This window comes from Rhinatrema bivittatum, chromosome 13 (genome assembly GCF_901001135.1).
Source record: "Rhinatrema bivittatum chromosome 13, aRhiBiv1.1, whole genome shotgun sequence".
Lineage (NCBI taxonomy): Eukaryota > Metazoa > Chordata > Amphibia > Gymnophiona > Rhinatrematidae > Rhinatrema > Rhinatrema bivittatum.
In genome coordinates, this window is record NC_042627.1 from 80,149,097 (window position 1) to 80,169,464 (window position 20,368).

At 44.8% G+C, this 20,368-nt stretch overlaps 1 protein-coding gene across 2 annotated transcripts in view; it reads left to right on the plus strand.

Annotated features, from left to right (window-relative positions):
• SMAD3 (SMAD family member 3) overlaps positions 1-20,368 on the plus strand; it is a 114,246-nt gene that overhangs the window by 80,043 nt on the left and 13,835 nt on the right. Inside the window, exons 2-6 of one of the 2 annotated variants that reach the window (XM_029575250.1) lie at positions 1,738-1,931; positions 5,401-5,535; positions 7,707-7,781; positions 9,778-9,828; positions 15,591-15,803. In XM_029575250.1, the coding sequence (XP_029431110.1) occupies positions 1,738-1,931; positions 5,401-5,535; positions 7,707-7,781; positions 9,778-9,828; positions 15,591-15,803 (668 nt within the window). The remainder of the gene's footprint in view (positions 1-1,737; positions 1,932-5,400; positions 5,536-7,706; positions 7,782-9,777; positions 9,829-15,590; positions 15,804-20,368) is intronic. The other variant, XM_029575251.1, reaches the window with a different exon arrangement.

The following is a 20,368-nucleotide window of genomic DNA, read 5'->3' on the forward strand; positions in this document are numbered from 1 at the left end:
TATTTAAATCTTGTGTTTATCTCCACTGACTATAATCAAAATCCGGTTCCCTCTTGACCTGTAAACCCTGATCCTTACCCTGTCCAATACGGTGTGATCTGCAGCGGCGAATCTTCTGCATGTGGCCTTTTACTAAGCTGTGCTCCTGCAGCTTTGTGAATCCCGTGGCATTTTTTCCCCGCTTATCTGCCCCCACTGTCCGGGGCCACCAAAAATGCCCCCACTTATCTGCCCCCACCAGAAATGCCCCCTGCCGCAGAGGCATAAGTAGGAACCCAGCCACCCGGTGCCAGTTTTACAAGGATATTACAAGGCCTGCAGTCTACGGGGCGCTCTGGGCTCCACATGCCCCCCAGGGAAATCTGCATATATATACTTTTGTTTTCTTTAGATAAAAAGTTAATCGAAGGTAATTTACCGGCAGAGATATGTAATCGGGGTTTTGTTATTTTACATATTCAGTGTCACTTAAGTTCTGATTTATCTGGGTAAGTGGCAGCGTCTGAATATCTTGCTGTGTTCAATGGTTGCCACTTAGCCAGAAAACTACCGTACTTATCCGGCTAAGTAGTGGGCGGGATGGGGTGTATCGGAGAAGAGCCACGTAGCCAGATAAGTAGAGATATTTAGACATATCCAGATAAATTAGATAAATTAGACCTGTTATTGAGCAGGTCTAAAGTTAGCCGCATAGGTTTATCCAGGTATATTCAGTGATGCAGCTGAATATCCCGGCTAAGTTAGTTGGGTAACTTCCCTAGCCAGCTCTCTTTTCCAATATGGACCTCGAGGGTTGGGAAGTAAGCCGAAAGGGAGCTACGCAAAATTACAAGAAGGGAATTACACAGCACGCCAGCTGCTTCCCTCCATTTCCTGTCAAAGGAAAATATGTTAGTCATATTCTGTAAAAACCTGTAAATGTTGCTTGGCGCTAAACTGTAGTCCAACACTGTACCATGAAGTCTGTGCTTGGATGTTTTTATGATTTGGAAGAATGTCCCCTGCCTGCGTTGTGTTGCAAGCACAAAGAGAATAGCTATTCTATAGGTCTCCGTTACTTTGCAGTAGGAAGTCGGATGCCTGTCACCTCTGACAGGTGTAACCGTTTTTATCTCCTTTGTGGATGTATAGGGATATTGTGGTGACCTGAATGCACAATATCCTTCGTGTGTGCCAAAATAGAGAGACTGAAACGAATAAAAGAAACTACAAACTACATGCTATACAGAGCCTGTTAGTATAGACACGTAGAGACTACCGTATGTAGGCGATGTATGTGACAAATATCTCATTGTGAAACACAAACGCATTAATATAACCGCCAGTCCCTATCAAATCTGTGCATGGTGGACAAGGAGGAAGAAGGAGGTTACCAGTGGGGAAAGCAGTGATGCTGGAAGAGGGCCTTGTGTGAGTAACAAGATTCTGTTTTTCAAAAACTGTTTTTCCATTAGAAACCATAAGTGGCAATCTATATTTGTTCTTGAATCCATCCTGATAAAACAGAAGCAGATTTTTAGTGATGCCAAGAAAATGTCTATAACTTGCTGTGTTCTGCAAGGGGAACTATTTCTAATTTTCGGGCCTTTGAAGCAAGCAGAGATTCCGTGGCAGATTGAGCATGGATGGGCATTGAGGCCTGCACACTCACACGATGTAATGTCTTGCACTGTCCATGTCAGTCACTTCTGTGGAAGAAAGCATCTATAAAGTAAAATTCTTCATGCATTTTTCCAGGTCCCTAGATGGCAGGCTTCAGGTGTCCCACCGGAAAGGGCTCCCGCATGTCATCTACTGTCGACTGTGGCGATGGCCAGACCTTCACAGCCATCATGAGCTGCGAGCCATGGAAATGTGCGAGTACGCCTTCAACATGAAGAAAGATGAAGTCTGCGTGAACCCATACCACTACCAGAGAGTGGAGACCCCAGGTAGGAGCACCCGTGACTGCGTACTTTTTGTGGCAAGGCTGCAGGGAGAATACAGTGTTTTATGCAAATGAGGAACAACATTTTTTTACAATAGGAAATCACACTCTTAAGTGCTTCCTGCCATTGAAGTTCTCCAGATGTTCTCCTTGCTATGTATTAGACATCATGCGAGTTTCTTGCAAACACTTACCCTTTATATGTACATAAAGGAACTTATCTGGCCTCCCCCCCAGAGGGCACATTTCATGTATTGATCCCTACGATATTCTTTGCTTGCACGGTTGTATCTGTTAAGGGCACTGTTAAAAGCATAATGTCATATTCCTGTATTGTCTGCAGTGCACTGGAAAAGAAAATGTCTGTTCTGGTGATAATTCAGGAAGGCCTTGTGGTTTTTCAGATGATAAAAAAATGACTTTTTACAGTTAAGAACCAATTCTGAGTATATTGCATTATAAGGCTGTGTCCGAAATCCCCAGTTCCCCCCTGTATGTTTGTCCTTTGATAGGAAATCCCAGAATGCAGTGTGGTAAGATTTAAGAAAGTTATGATAGTCGTCTTGTCAAGATTGACCTGGGCTAGATGCATGAGTGTGGGGTCTATAGTGCAGCGTGGTCTACAGACACCACTAACTTTGAAACTGGGTGTGCCATGAGCCAGCAACTCTGATCCTTGCACCTCTTCTCTAACTCTCTTCCCCATCTCTCCCCCCCCCCCACACCCCCCTGGATCATAAGCGATTGCCAGTGCTGTGACTCATCGACTGGGGCTGTTTGCACATTGGCAATTCAGTCAAAGGAAAGGGCTCAACTCAGTGGCATATTAAGGAGAGAAGAAATAGCAAAGGTATCCGGTGGGCTGCAAGTGGAGCCCATCCCGCTCGCAGCCGAGGAGCTTCTACACCCAGCGGGCCACGAGCGAAGCCCATCTCACTTGTGGCCGAGGAATGTCTGTACCCAGCGGGCCACGAGCGAAGCCCATCTCACTTGTGGCCGAGGAATGTCTGGACCCAGCGGGCCACGAGCGAAGCCCATCTCACTTGTGGCCGAGGAATGTCTGTACCCAGCGGGCCACGAGCAAAGCCCATCTCACTTGTGGCCGAGGAATGTCTATACCTAGCGGGCCACGAGCGAAGCCCATCTCACTTGTGGCCGAGGAATGTCTACATCCAGTGGGCCACGAGCGAAGCCCATGAGTGAGTGAAAGATTGCTCTGTGTGACTGGGAGCATATGTGTGAAACCATGTGTGTGGAGAGAGCATATGTGGTGTGTGTGAGAGCATGAGTGTGTGTGAGCATGTGACTGAGAGAGAACCTGAATGTTTATGACAGCATGCGAGTGTGACAGCAAGTCAATGTGTGTGTGTGAGTGAGTGTGAGTGAGAAAGAGTCTATGTATAACACACTCCTTCCTCCCCACTTATCTATGCCAGTCTCAGGGCATCTGGAAATCAAAAGTTCCCAGGTTAGAAGACTGGGTGATGTTTTAATCCTTATTAGTTATTTGATGTGCCTGTTGTTTTCAAATATTTTATTGTTTGGGAAATTTTAAAGCATTTTTATATGGATTTTTTCATTATTGGATGTTCTACTTGTCACCTGTTTTAAAATATTTATTTTTATTAGTATGGATTTACTATTATGATTGGTATTTTATATTTCTTGATTTTGTTTGATATATTTTATGAGAAATGATGCTTCAGTTTGTTTTTTTTTCCATTGTTGAACTGGATAGGGGTTTCCAGTTCATTTTTTGTCTGCATGTGTCTGTTTATATTTTGTGGTCTCTTTATTCTGCATGTGGTGCAGATCTGTCTGTGTTCTGCGTGTGGGACTAAAGTGAGGTATCTGCTACCATGTAGTTTCTGTATAGGGACCTGTAGTGGCCTGGTTTATTCTGGTTTCTTAATAGGAGGTGCTTTAGTGCCCGGTGTAACATTTGCAGCATTGCTTTTTGATAAGTAGGGTTGTTGCTATTTGAGTACTGGCCGATAGTGCCCACAGCTTCCCACATCTCTCTCCCCTTGGGGAGTGAGTGAGTGAGTGAGTGAAGAAAGTTTGTGCTGCCCCACTAATCCACGACAAGCTCAGCATGACTGGGAATCAAAGGTTCCCAGGTATCAAGAGTGAGGAATTTTTTCCATCCTTTTAATTATTGGTCATCATCCCCGGTCCCTGGTGGCTCTCAAGCCCTCATCCCGCTGAGATTTTATGAAGCCTGCTAGAGGGTTAGATATGATTGTGTTGGAGGATCTCAATAGTCTTGTTTTCCGGTTACATGTCGGCAGCAAATTTTCTGGTGCAGCACCGGCTTCAGCAGTCTCACCCTGCGCCCCTGGCTAGAAGACGCAGCCGTCTGTGGAGTCAAATGGTGTGGGGAGAAAAGGGTAACAACTGTTAAAGTGAGGTTATGAAAGGTAAATTGTAAGGTTTGAAAATCCAAAGTGGTTTTTGTGGGTAGAACTTGACTCTTTACAGAACTGCCCGCCCTGTATGTGAGTAAACCTGCACGCTTACGACGTGCATGCATGTGAGTTTACGTGTAGAGAGCGGGGCTTGCACTCGTGTGCATGCTTTTTCCCTGGTGGTTTTGTTAGGATAATTTTCAGAGGGAAAGTACTCGCACACCGTCCCTCTGCGAGTTGCTGTAAAGTCTGACAGTAACGGCCTTGAAATTTTTACAGGCTCTTACAAAATTATTTTCTTAGACGGTAACTTTCAACTTGGGCGCGCAGGCGCATACGTGTGCACAGGTGCCGAGGTATGCAGTCGTTTTATAACCCGTGGGCGCATACATGAGCGCAGGTGCCGAGGTATGCAGTCGTTTTATAACACCTGCGCGCATGTTGTGAGCTCGCCTGGCCCGCCCGTACGTGCGTGATGTGCGTAGGCGCATAAATCCCGCTTCTGCTGTGTACGTCGGGGAATTTTAAAAGTGGCGCGCATCCAAGCCATTGCCAGTTTACCAGTTCATCCAGCAGTTCACCCAGTTAACAGCTAAGTCCTCCAACCCCTCCCATCTTCTAATGAGATATGGTTTCCATACCCCCACCATGAATATAGAAACAAGAAAAACACTTGCATGCAATCCTCAGCTTGGGAGTCCCCGCTTGTCTGGCTGATCTCTGTCCTGCTTGTTGCTTACCTGTAACCGGTGTTCTCCGTCAGCCGCACAGTCCCACTCTGCTGCCCTCAGAGTTGCAGGTTAGCTTGCAGTGACGGCAGAGGAGACTTTGGGTGGCAGATGTGCAGGAAGCTTTCACACGGTCCGAGAGCGCTCTCCTGTCTCCGCGCCATCAGATGATGTCACCCGCTTGTCTTGCTGCGTTCAGTTGTCACTTTGCTTTACCCAGGGAAGTGCTTTTGAAAATGGACACCCCTGTGTTTAGAAGGTATCTTGTACTTTTTTCAACTTAACTGCAGCTGACAAGGTTTCCCTTTTCTGTGTCTCTTTTTTTTCATTCCTGAAGTTCTGCCTCCGGTGCTGGTACCAAGACACCCAGACCTTCCAGCCGAATTCCCACCGCTGGACGATTACAGCCATTCCATTCCAGAGAACACAAACTTCCCAGCCGGCATCGAGCCGCAGATTAACTACATTCCAGGTACAGCTGCACTTTATCCCACCAGCACCGTCTTCTCAGCGATAAGGCAGCGTTCACGCGTAGGAACAGGAGACCTGGGAGCCGGAGAGAGGATTCATGTGCATTCCTTTTGATTTTCCAGTATCTGAACGTGAATCTCAGCAGCAGATGTAACTTCTTGCGCGTCTGTCAACGTGGACTTATGCGCATAAGAAGTTTAGAGGCCAATAGTCAAAAAAGCCTTGAACAGCTAACTTATCAAGATAAACATCCCGCTGAATATTCCCAGTCTCTTTAAGCCGAACTGATATCACCAAGAGGGGACGAGTGCCCCCATTCCCTCCTCCTCACAACTTACTCCCCCCTCCACACCTACACACGCAGAGGAGAGGAAATTGGGGAGGAAGAAAGTGTAGAGTGTAAAGGGAGAGGAGGGCAAAGTGTAGAGTGCGAGGGGAAAAGTGCCAGACACATCACCCGAGGCCCCCTACATCACTCTCACACCATCACTCCCACACACACATGGAGTGCAGGGACAGGAAGTGTAGAGTGTGAGGGGGAAAGCATCAGACACATCACCCGAAGCCCCCTACATCACTCTCACACCATCACTCCCACACACACATGGGGTGCAGGGACAGGAAGTGTAGAGTGTGAGGGGAAAAGTGCCAGACACATCACCCGAGGCCCCCTACATCACTCTCACACCATCACTCCCACACACACATGGGGTGCAGGGACAGGAAGTGTAGAGTGTGAGGGGGAAAGCATCAGACACATCACCCGAAGCCCCCTACATCACTCTCACACCATCACTCCCACACACACATGGGGTGCAGGGACAGGAAGTGTAGAGTGTGAGGGGGAAGGAGTGTGCACAGATGAACACCATCTCACCCCTCCCCTAACACGTACCCTCCACCCATGCACACACCCCTCTGTCAGCTACCAATCTACAGCCTTCTGTGCCTTCCCCACAGATCCCCACTGAGCAAGCACAAGGCGCCTTCTCTAACTCTCACATCCAGCTCACGGAGCCATAAAATGCACTCTTTGGAGTTGGCGTGCAGTCCTAACCTTTTCATTTTGGGGGGTTCAGCCTGGAATTGTGTAACTCTCTTGCCACCCTTCCTTTCATTATATCACCAGGCAGGCTGTTGGTACAAGATCGGTCAGTCAGGCCCACGCATCCATGCCTCGCGCTTTCCAGCCGGGCACAAAAAAATGTATTATTACGGGAGTTAGATAGTAGGACCCTGTGAGTGAGGGAAGAATTTTGTATAAAATGGAAAATCTTGAGGCATGAGAGCTTTTAAATGGCAGAAGAGCTCTCACAGCAATGCTTTCAGAGCCCGGCACGTGGAAAGTCCTTTGCAACATTGTCTTATGCTGTTATGGTGGGGAAATAGCAGAACAGGAACTTGGCTTAGAAATGATCCTGTCAGTGACAGTAGTTTCAGGTCCCTCCTACCTTATGGGGTTTCCACAGGTTTGTGTCTGTGGCACCAGTTCTGGATACCTTGTTAATTTGCCTGGCATCAGATTGCAGCGTCTTGCTGCTGGAGCTTTGTAGTGATGTGGAAGAAGGCTTGTAACAGTCCTACTAACAGCAATAATATCACAGGCAAATGATGCTGGTGTGGCTTTTCCCGACTGTGTGAGTCTTAGCGTCGCTGCGGTACTATAGAAGATTACCAGCAGAGAGAGAGAGAGAGTACTTTGTGTTAAAATATGAGAAAGATCTTTCAGACACTCGCCAGCTTACTGAATATTGGAAAAAAGAAACCCCTAGCAGTCCCACTCGTAAGAGAATTTAAAATTATAGCATGAAAGAAGCAGCCCTCTGAGAGCATTTATAAATGGTAGCACGAGCCAATTGGTGCCCCCTCCTTCTCAATTTAAAAATAGTGGCATGGCCCCAGGACCCAACCGCCTCTTCCCATCCCTGTCTTCAAGCCAAGTTTGGCTGCATATGCCCCCCCTCCCCCCTGTGAACCCCCAAAAGTGCTCAGTAAGGTCAGCAGATGCTCTTCTCTTCTCCTATTGGGCTGAGTGCTTAGTGCCGATAGCGCTGCCGGCTAAGAATTAACTCACTGCACTCTGATTGAATGGCGCACTCAGCCCCCGTCTGGAACGTATCATAATGTTTAGGAGGTTGACTATAGTGAATTACAGAGGCTTCTGGTTTGCAGAGACACCACCCCCAGGGTATCTCAGTGAAGATGGAGAAACCAGCGACCACCAAATGAATCACAGCGTAAACGCAGGTGGGTCATCTTTTCTGTGTTTTTGTGCTGTTCAATAGTTTGTTTATTTAAAAGCAAATAACCTGCCAAAGTTTTAAGTGGCTGATAAAAGTCCATTCATAAAAACAAAACAAAACCCAGGAAACATAAAAACAATGGCACCATTGAGAATCCTGAGCAGAGGTAGCTGGACCAGAGAGAAGATGTAAAGCTGCACCATCATGTGCTTGAGTAACGCCAAACTCCGGAAAGATCCGTCAGAATCCGCAGTAAGCGCAGCGATCCCAACACGTGCACGGCAATCGGCAAATGCTCATGTGAAAAGATAAGCTTTCAGCAGAGTCCTAAAAGACACAGGCATTTCTCAGTTTTAAGAATATCAGGCAAAGTGTTCAGCATCAGTGAACCAGCCACTGAAAGGGGGCCATGCTGTAACCTGCTTTATAGAAGAGAGGAAGAGGAAGGCCGTAAGGCATGACTCAGGCAATAAATTATAAAATATCTGATGCTTGCTTTGCACCTTAAAATGGACACGTTAAGTAACTGGCAACCAATGCAGAACAGATGATATGGGCGGGGGTCCCATATCCGAGTTCTCGAAACAATCCAGAATTCCAGCTTCGGGGGTAGATGCAGGTAAGACCCAGATAAAGAGCATTGCAGTATTCTAATGACAAAAGGACCGGGGATTAAACAATAGTCCTGAAATCTAAGCAGCTTAGAAAAGGCTTCGTATGACGGGCCAGGCGTAGTTTAAAAAAGGCATTATTTTAAACCACAGTCTTGATGTGAGGCCGCAGTGAAACAGAAGAATCCAGTAATGCCCCTAAGTTGAAAACTTTAAAAGAAGTGGTGATGCTTTCCCCAACGAATAATAAACTTGGGATATCAGCCTTGGCTAACATGCCAGATATATTTGAGGTCATCCACTTCTTAATCACATCAAGACCTTGTACAACCTTAGCCAATGCATCAGAGATCGAGATCTCAGTAGGAAAAACCCCTAAATATCATCAGCATAAAATCTAGAACTGACTCCCAAGTTTGCAAGAACTTGACAAAAGGGGGAAATATAAATGTTAAATAAAATGGCAGCCCAGGCTGAACCCTGGAGAATGCCAGGCCCTTAAAGAAAACCGAAAATGTGGCATTCCCCAGGGATACCTTTGACAATCCTGCAGAAAAGATGAAAACCATGAAAGAACGATAGAAACAATTCCCAAAGATCTCAATTTAATCTATAGAATAGATCTAAATATCTAGCAAGACCAAGCAAAGACTTGTCCTATGATCGAAACCCCTCCTAAACACATCCAGACAGGTTCTCGGTGCTGTGAGCCGGATGAAAGCCAACCTGGAAGTCGTTGAGAAAGGAGTGTTCAACAAGGAAAGGTTGAAACTGTTGTAAAACGTTTTCGAAGACCTTTGACGATAATGGAAGCGAGGAGAGAGGGCAGTAGATCGCACATTGTGCAGGGTGGAAATCCACCTTTTTAAAAATAGGTCGCACTGAGGCAGCTTTCAGCGATATAAGTAAATGACCCTCCTAAAGTAAAAGGTGCAATGTCATCTGAAGAGCGTTCCTCCAAACATTAACCTCTCGGGCATTAAAGTCGTCCGTTTTTGGAGTCCAGTGGTGCTGGGACAGCTCATGAATTCCATTTTCCCTCTAACCCAGATGTTAGATGTTGGATTAGCTTATTTTCCGATTGCAGAAGAATTAATTAAAGATAACGCACAGAGGGAAATGATCGATACTGATGGATGTAGCCTGCTGCCTGGGAGCAGAGCCCTGCGCCCCTGCTGCTGTTGGGAGAGTGCTGGGGGAATCCATGCAGACTTTCCTATCCCTCTTTTGGCATTCAGCACGTTATTCATTTGGGGATTGTGGATACCTGGATTACTTTTTGGATGTATAACAATCCAACATGGATGAAAATAAAGACCCTTATAGGCTGTCTTCATTCCCTGTTATTAAAGCTGAAAGCTAATGCATGGCCATTCTTACTTTTTGCAGGATCTCCAAATTTATCTCCTAGCCCTGTGTCTCCAGCGCAGAACAACTTGGGTAAGCCTTTCATGCCAAGAACAGATCTGGCAATACCTGTTTCTCCTCTCATTCTTATGCTGGCCTTCAGCGAGAGATGTTTCAGTAGGGGTGCAGAGTGTTTGTGGGGTTTCTAGGCTGCTCTGTTCCATGTTCTGGGTGGCTTACAAAATATACAATACATAAAATAATACCAAAAATAACAGTTCTTACAATTTAAAACAATACAGCTCTTAAAGAAAAAAATCACCAAGTTGTAAATACCGTTAGGGTAAGCTTCCTGAGCGTGACTGCAAACCTGGGGTTTACACTTACGGCAGCCAGATAGCTTTAACCAAATACCAGTTTGAATAAATGAGGTTTTAAATCTTTTTTTGAAAGTCTTATAAAATGCCTGGTTCCAGAGCATTGCTCCAGCTATCCAGAGCGTACAGTCCCTTGATTCAGTGAGGAGAGTAACCTTGAGGCTGGGAATATCCAGCAGACATTGGCCTTCTGATTGTAAGTTTTCACTGGCCTGTGAAGTTAGTAAAAGATGGATAGTATATGGGAGGTCGTTGTTAAGAGCATTGTGTTTAATCATCAGTGTTTTGCACTGTATATGGCACTGGATAGGCAGTCAGTGGAGAGCCTCAAGCACGGGGAGGGGTGGGGACTATGATCACAGCAAGACGTACCTCTGATGATTCTGAATTGTCACAATACTGATTGATAGTATAGAGAGCAAACCAAGGAAAATAAACGTGGATAAAGGTGAACCGGTAGATGTAGTGTATCTGGATTTCAGAAGGCGTTTGACAAAGTTCCTCATGAGAGGCTTCTAGGAAAAGTAAAAAGCCATGGGATAGGTGGTGATGGATGGATCCTTTCGTGGATTGCAAACTGGCTAAAAGACAGGAAACTGAGAGTAAGATTAAATGGACAATTTTCTCAGTGGAAGGGAGTGGGCAGTGAAGTGCCCCAGGGATCTGTATTGGGACCCTTACTTTCAATATATTTATAAATGATCTGGAAAGAAATACGACTAGTGAGGTAATCAAATTTGCAGATGATACAAAATTATTCAGAGTAGTTAAATCCCAAGCAGATTGTGATAAATTGCAGGAAGACCTTGTGAGACTGGAAAATTGGGCATCGAAATAACAGATGAAATTTAATGTGGATAAGTGCAAGGTGATGCATATAGGGAAAAATAACCCATGCTATAATTACACAATGTTGGGTTCCATATTAGGTGCTACCACCCAAGAAAGAGATCTAGGTGTCATAATGGATAATACATTGAAATCGTCGGCTCAGTGTGCTGCGGCAGTCAAAAAAGCAAACAATGTTAGGAATTATTAGAAAAGGAATGATGAATAAAACGGAAAATGTCATAATGCCTCTGTATCGCTCCATGGTGAGACCGCACCTTGAATACTGTGTACAATTCTGGTCGCCGCATCTCAAAAAAGATATAATTGCGATGGAGAAGGTACAGAGAAGGGCTACCAAAATGATAAGGGGAATGGAACAGCTCCCCTATGAGGAAAGACTAAAGAGGTTAGGACTTTTCAGCTTGGAGAAGAGACGACTGAGGGGGGATATGATAGAGGTGTTTAAAATCATGAGAGGTCTAGAACGGGTAGATGTGACTCAGTTATTTACTCTTTCAGATAATAGAAAGACTAGGGGACACTCCATGAAGTTAGCATGGGGCACATTTAAAACTAATCGGAGAAAGTTCTTTTTCAATCAACGCACAATTAAACTCTGGAATTTGTTGCCAGAGGAGGTGGTTAGTGCAGTTAGTGTAGCTGTGTTTAAAAAAGGATTGGATAAGTTCTTGGAGGAGAAGTCCATTACCTGCTATTAATTAAGTTGACTTAGAAAATAGCCACCGCTATTATTAGCAATGGTAACATGGGATCTTCTTAGTGTTTGGGTACTTGCCAGGTTCTTGTGGCCTGGATTGGCCACTGTTGGAACAGGATGCTGGGCTTGATGGACCCTTGGTCTGACCCAGTAGGCATGTTCTTATGTTCTTATCCAGCTAAGTGGCAGCGTCTGAATATCCAGCTGCGTTCAGCGGCTGCCACTTACTCAGAAAACTACTTATCCAGCTAAGTAGTGGGTGGGGAGGGGCTACGTATCCGGCTAACTTAGTCAGATAAGTGGCATATTTAGATATATCCAGCTAATTAGCCAGATAGTTAGACCTGTTGTGTTAGCCAGATAAAGCTTTCTGACTGACTTTAATTTATCTAGTTAAATTTAGTGGTACAGCCGTGTCGCTGAATATTCAGACAAATTAGCCGGATAAATTAATCTGGCTAACTGTTCAGCTGGCTAGGTTCTGAATATTTACCTCTATATGTTTGCATTTACTAAATAACATTTATCACCAAAGGGATAATAGATGTTGTTGACTTCTCGAGCTGAATGTTTGTATTTATTTATAGCATGCTTCTGGAGTGGTGAATTTGTTGGTTTGTGTCTTTCCTCAAATTGTGAATGAAAGCGGAAACTGCATTTTGTACTCAATCCTTCAGTGGTGACCCACATTTCCCCTGAGTCACAATGAAAGGCTTAGGTGGTTGCCGAGCAGAGCACTGTGAAAGTACAGAACACACCACAGTTCCGCTCATTGACTGAAATATCAGCCCAAGATATTTGGAAAAGAAAGTATTTTGCATGGACCATCGATGTGCAAAACAGGATGAGGGAGATGAGTTTTCTAATTTGCTGAATTTACGCTGTTATTTCTAAGTCCTAAGCTCTTGGTGGATGTCTAGATGTAGTTAGTGAAAATAAGTCTGCAAATGCAATGCTAACTCCATTATGCAGCTCAGAAGTATATCTGTTGGATATATTTTTCTTATAATCTGTGGCCTGCGGGCTGATGACTGTTTTTTTTCCATTTGCTTCATTATCTTTGGCCTGCTGGCACCTTTGAAATGATGTCCATCAAGAGTGGCTTGACATCACGGGCCTTTGTTGATGATGTTGTCCTGGGTGTCTGTGGCTGGCAGTGATGTCCCTTTCTCAGAGTTGTAGCACAGTAGGGACAGCAGCATGGCCCTGCCAGAGTCGGCAGTGTAGCTGGTGAGACCTTAGAAAAATGAGGAGTATCATGGCTCCACCAGAATCGGCAGTGTGGCCAATGAGGCCGGAGGTTAGGAGGAGCAGCATGGCATTGCGCTCCCTCATCAAAGCCACAGTTGGGTTGTCCCCCCGTGGCTCGAAGCCATCCTGTCAGCTGCATGGGCTGAAGACTGCTGCTGGCTCAAGAGGGGAGAAAAGTGAGTGAGAGAAGGTGTATGGATTGATGAGAGAGCGTGTGTGTGTGTGTGTGTGTGTGTGTGTGTGTGTGGATGAGAGAGAGCCTATCTTGGTGAGAGAGAGCATGTGGGTATGGGTGAGAGAGAGCATGTGTGTGTGTGTGTGTGGATGAGAGAGAGCCGATGTGGGTATGAGTGTATGGATGAGATGGAGCATATGTGTGTGTGGGTGAGAGCATGTGGGTGAGATGGAGCATGTGTGTGTGGGTGAGAGCATGTGTATGAGATGGAGTGTGTGTGGGTGAGAGCGTGTAGGTGAGAGGGAGCATGTGTGTGTGTATGGATGAGAGAGAGCACATGGGTAATTGGATGGGTGAGAGCATGTGTATGAGATGGATCATGTGTGTTGTGGGGTGAGAGCATGTGTATGAGAGGGAGCATGTGTGTCTGTGTAGGGGTGAGAGCATGTGGGTGAGAGGGAGCATGTGTGTCTGTGTAGGGGTGAGAGCATGTGGGTGAGAGGGAGCATGTGTGTGTGTGGGGGTGAGAGCATGTGTATGAGATGGAGCATGTGTGTGGGGGTGAGAGCATGTGTATGAGAGGGAGTGTGTGTGTGTGGGGGTGAGAGCATGTGTATGAGAGGGAGGATGTGTGTGTGGGGGTGAAAGCATGTGTATGAGAGGAAGCATGTGTGTGTGTGTGGGGGTGAGAGCATGTGTATGAGAGGGAGCATGTGTGTGTGTGGGGATGAGAGAGAGCATGTTACAACCCTAAACGAGAAGGCGATGGGGTAAGCAGTATACGTCTCCTAGCCTGAATTTCCAGGGCTTTCGTGGGGTGGGTGTGGGAAGGAACCAGGGTTTGCAAGGGATTTAGGGAGGTGGGAGTGAAACAGTGTGAGTGAGGGGTTTGTTGGGAGGGAATGAAGAAGTGTGAAGGTTGGGGGGGGGGAGAGCAGGAATCAGGGTGCGAGAGGAGTTTGGGGGGAGGGAAGAAATGAAGGGAGGGTTTTTTGGGGGAGGGATAAGGGGAAAAAGGGAGGGGGAGCTGTAGCTTCCTTCTCCACCCTCAGCTCTAATTCTTCCTCTTTCCCTCTTCTTTTCTTCAACCCAATCTTCTCTCCTCCTCTGCCACCTTAGCCCCCCGAACCCTCTCCCCCTCTCATTCCCTTTTCTTATCTTCCCCGATTCCTGCATCCTCTGCTCCATCCCTTTACCTCTCAACCCCTCCTGCCTAAGATCCCTTCTCTGCAGTCTCTCCCCCATTCCCAGATCCCTTCCCCTCCTTCCTCCTGAGCCCCAATCACTAAGAAGGCTTTTCCTCTAACCCAAACAACCACATAAATTAACTGCACGCAGAAATGTCGTCAAATGTTATTTTTTCATAAAGTAAAATAAAACATTATCTAAATAGCAAATACATGCAGAATTATGCAAATTTGCCATTTAATTGCCACAGAGCCTTGAAAAATGTGGCACAGGAAACGGGGGGGGGGGGGCGGGAGGGGGTGTTGTATAGAGCATGCACGTACAGTAAGTTAGGTGCACAGTGGGTGCACAGTACAGCCGACTAAGCACAGGCAATGCACGGTATCCAGAGAGAGCCATGCAGTGAGGCCCCTTATCCGAGGTGCCTGGGGCAGATCAGCAGGCAACATCCTGGCAGTCCCTGTATTCAGCACAGTATCCATATTTTAGGACAGGGCACTAAATAAAAAAAAAAAACCAGAATATGCTGGCACTTTGTGGGTGACGGGACCTGTGTGGTTCGTCAGCATCTCCAGGATTGTGCAGCCGTTACCTCTCTGCGCTACGGAAGGAAGGGTAGTGCCAGTAACAAAAATGCTGGCACTTTGTGGGTGAAGGGACCTGTGTGGTACGTCAGCATCTCCAGGATTGTGCAGCGTACCTCTCTTCTTGCGCTACGGAAGGAAGGGTAGTGACAGTAACAAAAATGCTGGCACTTTGTGGGTGAAGGGACCTGTGTGGTTCGTCAGCATCTCCAGGATTGTGCAGCCGTTACCTCTCTGCGCTACGGAAGGAAGGGTAGAGCCATTAACAAAAATGCTGGCACTTTGTGGGTGAAGGGACCTGTGTGGTACGTCAGCATCTCCAGGATTGTGCAGCCGTTACCTCTCTGCGCTACGGAAGGAAGGGTAGAGCCATTAACAAAAATGCTGGCACTTTGTGGGTGACGGGACCTGTGTGGTTCGTCAGCATCTCCAGGATTGTGCAGCCGTTACCTCTCTGCGCTACGGAAGGAAGGGTAATGCCAGTAACAAAATGCAGGCATCGTTCTTGCTTGCGTAGAAATAATGTTGTTTTTGTCTGCCTTTTGCAAGTCATCATGTCATATTTTGGGAGGTTTTTAGTTAGCTGTTTTTATAGATGCCTGGTATACCATTGAATGCAGCGGTTTGGGGGATGATGTCATCCTTCCTAAAACCACGGCAGGTCAGGTCTGCTTCCAGAGATTTCCCTTTTATAAAGTTATTTCCCTCTGTTCCCTTCTGCCTCCCTGTAGACTTGCAGCCTGTCACGTACTGCGAACCTGCATTCTGGTGCTCTATCTCGTACTATGAGCTGAACCAGCGGGTGGGAGAGATATTCCATGCTTCTCAGCCTTCCATGACCGTGGACGGATTCACTGACCCTTCCAACTCGGAACGCTTCTGTCTGGGTCTCCTGTCCAACGTGAACCGCAATGCAGCTGTGGAGTTGACCAGACGGCACATCGGTAAGGCTGGCTTCCTGGAATAGGGCCGTCCAGTGCTAACGTGTACGTATTAGGAAGGCAATTTGTCACCTTTAAGACAGTTCAAGTGTTTCTCTTAATTCCAGATATATTTCACTGCTAGGGGTCAGTACTCCTACTGAAAGCAAAGTGCAGATTTTACATGGGAACTGCCATACTGGGTCAGACTAAAGGTCCATCAAGCCCAGCATCCTGTTTCCAACAGAGACCTCTCCAGTCTGGCCCTAGTCTTAGCCCTAACATTAGCGGAATGAATGAAAAAAAAAAAAATAAAAAAAAAAAATATATATATATATATATTTATATTTATATATATATATATATTTATATATTTATATTTATTTATATATATATATATATATATATATATATATATATATATATATATTTGCTTGAGCAAATCTTGCTCTACTTCTCGTTTAAAAGCAAATAATTTTGGCATCTACAATGAAATTCCTGATACACTTACCTACAGCACACCATGAATTATAACAAATGCAACTGAATGATAGCTGCCAATCAGATTGTGAAGTCACTAAATTATTTACTAAAAAAAAAATATATATATATATATTTTTTTTTAGTAAATAATTTTAGTAAATAATTTTAGTAAATAATTATTTACAAAAAAAAAAAAAATAAAAATATATATATATATATATATATATATATATATATATATATATATATATATATATATATTTTAGTAAACAATTTAGTGACTTCACAATCTGATTGGCAGCTATCATTCAGTTGCATTTGTTATAATTCATGGTGTGCTGTAGGTAAGTGTATCAGGAATTTCATTGTAGATGCCAAAAATATTTGCTTTTAAACGAGAAGTAGAGCAAGATTTGCGCAAGCAAACAAAGCTCTCCTGATTGTTAAGCACAGAAGCCCCTTAAGTCTTAGTTTATTAAACAGATTGTATTCATTTCTTCAAGGATAAGCAGGATGTAGCACTCCTCACAGGTGGGTGATGCCATCCGGCAGATCCTGGCCAGGGAAATAAGTAAGAAAGTTTCTAGAAGCTTTTGACATCCTCTGCTGGGCATGCGTGTGCCGTCGTGCAATGCAGACGCAAGTCAGATGTAATTTTTACAGGATTCAGTCATTGCACTGTGAAAAAACGTACTTTTCTCAGGCTTTTGTTGCCAGGCCTCCTGGTTTGCCTTCTCTCACCCTCATTAGATTCTCTAGGAGCTTAATGGTTAGAGCCGAGGGCTGAGAACCAGGGCAGCCGGGCTTCAAATCCCACAGTCACTCCTTGTGACCTTGGGCAAGTCACTTTCACCCTCCGTGGCCTGCTCTGTTGACCTCGGGTACGAACTTGGATTGTGAGTCCTCTGGGTACAGGGAAATGCTTTCAGTACCTGAACACCTCGCCTTCAGCTACCATGAGGAAGCCTGAGCTAAATCCAAGAACCCTAGGTAGGGTTTCCTTGATTGAGTTAGCTTTTCGTCCTGCATTGCGTGCATCGAGCGGTATCGGTTGGGTCTTTTCTGGAAGCGAGTCATTTGATTTTGCCAGTGCGCGAGAGAGAGAAGAGAGCCCGGTGGCTTCCACAAGTGGCCGCAGGCAGACGCCTCATGCCCTTCACAGATCTCCATAGCAAACGTTTGCTTTGCTTGGTGGATGACCACAACATAAAGGAGTGTTCCGTGCGTGGAAAGGTGACTCTTAGAGGTCATCGTTTGCACCTGCAGCTCACAGAGAAACTCTTCGGTAAAAGTAAGTTCGGCCCATCGGCATCAGACATTGGTCAACATCATCAGGCACCTACCGAAGGAAGGGAAATGGGTCTTCGTCTACCTCCCCCCATAAGGTGAAAGCAAAAGACATCGGGCAAAGGGGTCCATTATTATTGTTGACAGATTGCCCCCTGCAAAAAAAGAGAAAATAAAATTGACCTGTTGCAGCCAAAAATACTTCTGGCAATGTGTTCTGGCTGGTTTGTGCCTCTTATTTTTTTTTTTTCTTAGGGCAGCCTGTAGCTTCCCCACCACAGGGTGACCAGTGCAGGGGCCGCTCTTGTAGCTGCCACGTTTGTGCACCGCGTGCATTTTCACGTGGTTTTCCTCCAGTAACTGAGCCACAGTAAGAGCAGGTGCAAATGTCTGGTTATGTAAGATAGTCGGAAAAGTCTAAAAATAAAAGTGCTATTTATCTGGATGAGTAGCAGTACAGATGCTACACAGCCAGATAAGTCTGAATTTAGCCGGATAAGTGTGCGCAAATAACATATGCACGTGTTTGTACTTAGAATTTTGAAGGAATGCGCGAACAGATTTTACTCGTGTTATTTAGATGCATTTTCCCCCTGTAAATCAGCTTTTGCACACGTAAGGCAGGGGATTTTATAACATCTGCGCAGCAATGAAATTACCAGTTTTACCAATTGGTCTACCAGTTTGCCCAGAGCATCTGCAGCTCCTGAAGTCCCCCAGTGCACACCCAGGTGCCTCACCCAGTCATTTTTTTCACTTTTAAGAGGTTTCGATCACTTTTCGACAGATATTGGCCAGAAGTAAATATATGCAAGTAAAAGACGTATGTGTGACACTTTGGCAGCCTGTAAAATATCAACTTGGTGTAAGTGTTGGACCCTCCCCAGAACGCGCCTGGTCTGGCCCTTTTTTTACACGACAGCGTCTCATACAATTTAACAGAAAGTGCTAAGTGCAATACATGATATCCCCAGAAAGTGCTAAGTGCAATACATTATATCCCCGTTAAAAATCCTCCACACCATACTCACATACACACCATGCATACCATCATATCCCACCACATACTAAAAAACCCAACTGGTACATAAACAATACTAATACCCCCCCCACTATATACCCCCAAATGTTACAATACATCCTTTTTATCAAATAAACATTCACTGTTGTTACCAATACCAAGTATCTGTTATTAATTAACATGTGTTACATTGTATTATTTTTAAAAACACAAAAAACTCTTAACTATCATATCAGATACAAAGTATCTACCATGTTAACACAATCATTGATTCAATTTATACAATGTGATATCTGATGTTATAATGCCCGACGGGACACCCGTTTCACCCCTTCCTTGGGGCTTCTTCAGGGATGAATTTCTATATTATACACATACACCCTCTATCATCGTCTTCCTGATATGTATTGGTCAATATCCATGCTTTCATGTAGTGATATTGAGCTCCAATTCATTGGGAGGATATCAATTGCACACAGCCATCAATTCTCCAGCAATTATATTCAAACCGGCGAAACTGTTGCCCGCTGATTGCCAAAGGCACTCATAATTACGAATGCAGGGCATGCGTTGTCATTGCATCATTGCTGATCTCACGAAGCCACCATATCCTGAACTTCACAAGGAAGTCTGGTCAGACTTCCTTGTGAAGTTCAGGATATGGCGGCGGCGTCTGTCGCAGTAAATTTATTGAAGTGAGAGTGACCATTTGCAGCGACTGTTAGACACGACGATTGGTATTAAGTTCTGTTAAGATATTGAAACAGTTCGGGTCTTTGCTTCGTGAGATCAGCAATGATGCAATGACAACGCATGCCCTGCATTCGTAATTATGAGTGCCTTTGGCAATCAGCGGGCAACAGTTTCGCCGGTTTGAATATAATTGCTGGAGAATTGATGGCTGTGTGCAATTGATATCCTCCCAATGAATTGGAGCTCAATATCACTACATGAAAGCATGGATATTGACCAATACATATCAGGAAGACGATGATAGAGGGTGTATGTGTATAATATAGAAATTCATCCCTGAAGAAGCCCCAAGGAAGGGGTGAAACGGGTGTCCCGTCGGGCATTATAACATCAGATATCACATTGTATAAATTGAATCAATGATTGTGTTAACATGGTAGATACTTTGTATCTGATATGATAGTTAAGAGTTTTTTGTGTTTTAAAAATAATACAATGTAACACATGTTAATTAATAACAGATACTTGGTATTGGTAACAACAGTGAATGTTTATTTGATAAAAAGGATGTATTGTAACATTGGGGGTATATAGTGGGGGGGTATTAGTATTGTTTATGTACCAGTTGGGTTTTTTAGTATGTGGTGGGATATGATGGTATGCATGGTGTGTATGTGAGTATGGTGTGGAGGATTTTTAACGGGGATATAATGTATTGCACTTAGCACTTTCTGGGGATATCATGTATTGCACTTAGCACTTTCTGTTAAATTGTATGAGACGCTGTTTGGAAATAAATATATATAAAATATATGGTTGGCTTTAAATTGAGCCTAGTTCCTCTGGGTTAGTAACATATAATGAGATTAACAGAGGATGCACTTCAGCATATAACCTTTTTTTACACATACAGATTTACTCACGGACCCTGATTTATGTGTGTACGTTGCGGGTTTTACTCACACATATGCACACGTGCTATCTTTTGAAAGTTCGCCTCAGTCTGCTCATCCCTGTGGAAACTGGTGGAAAGCCCACGGATAAACGTACCTGCAGCCTTTGCATCAGAACAGACCGATTGAAAATTGCACCCATAACACGATGT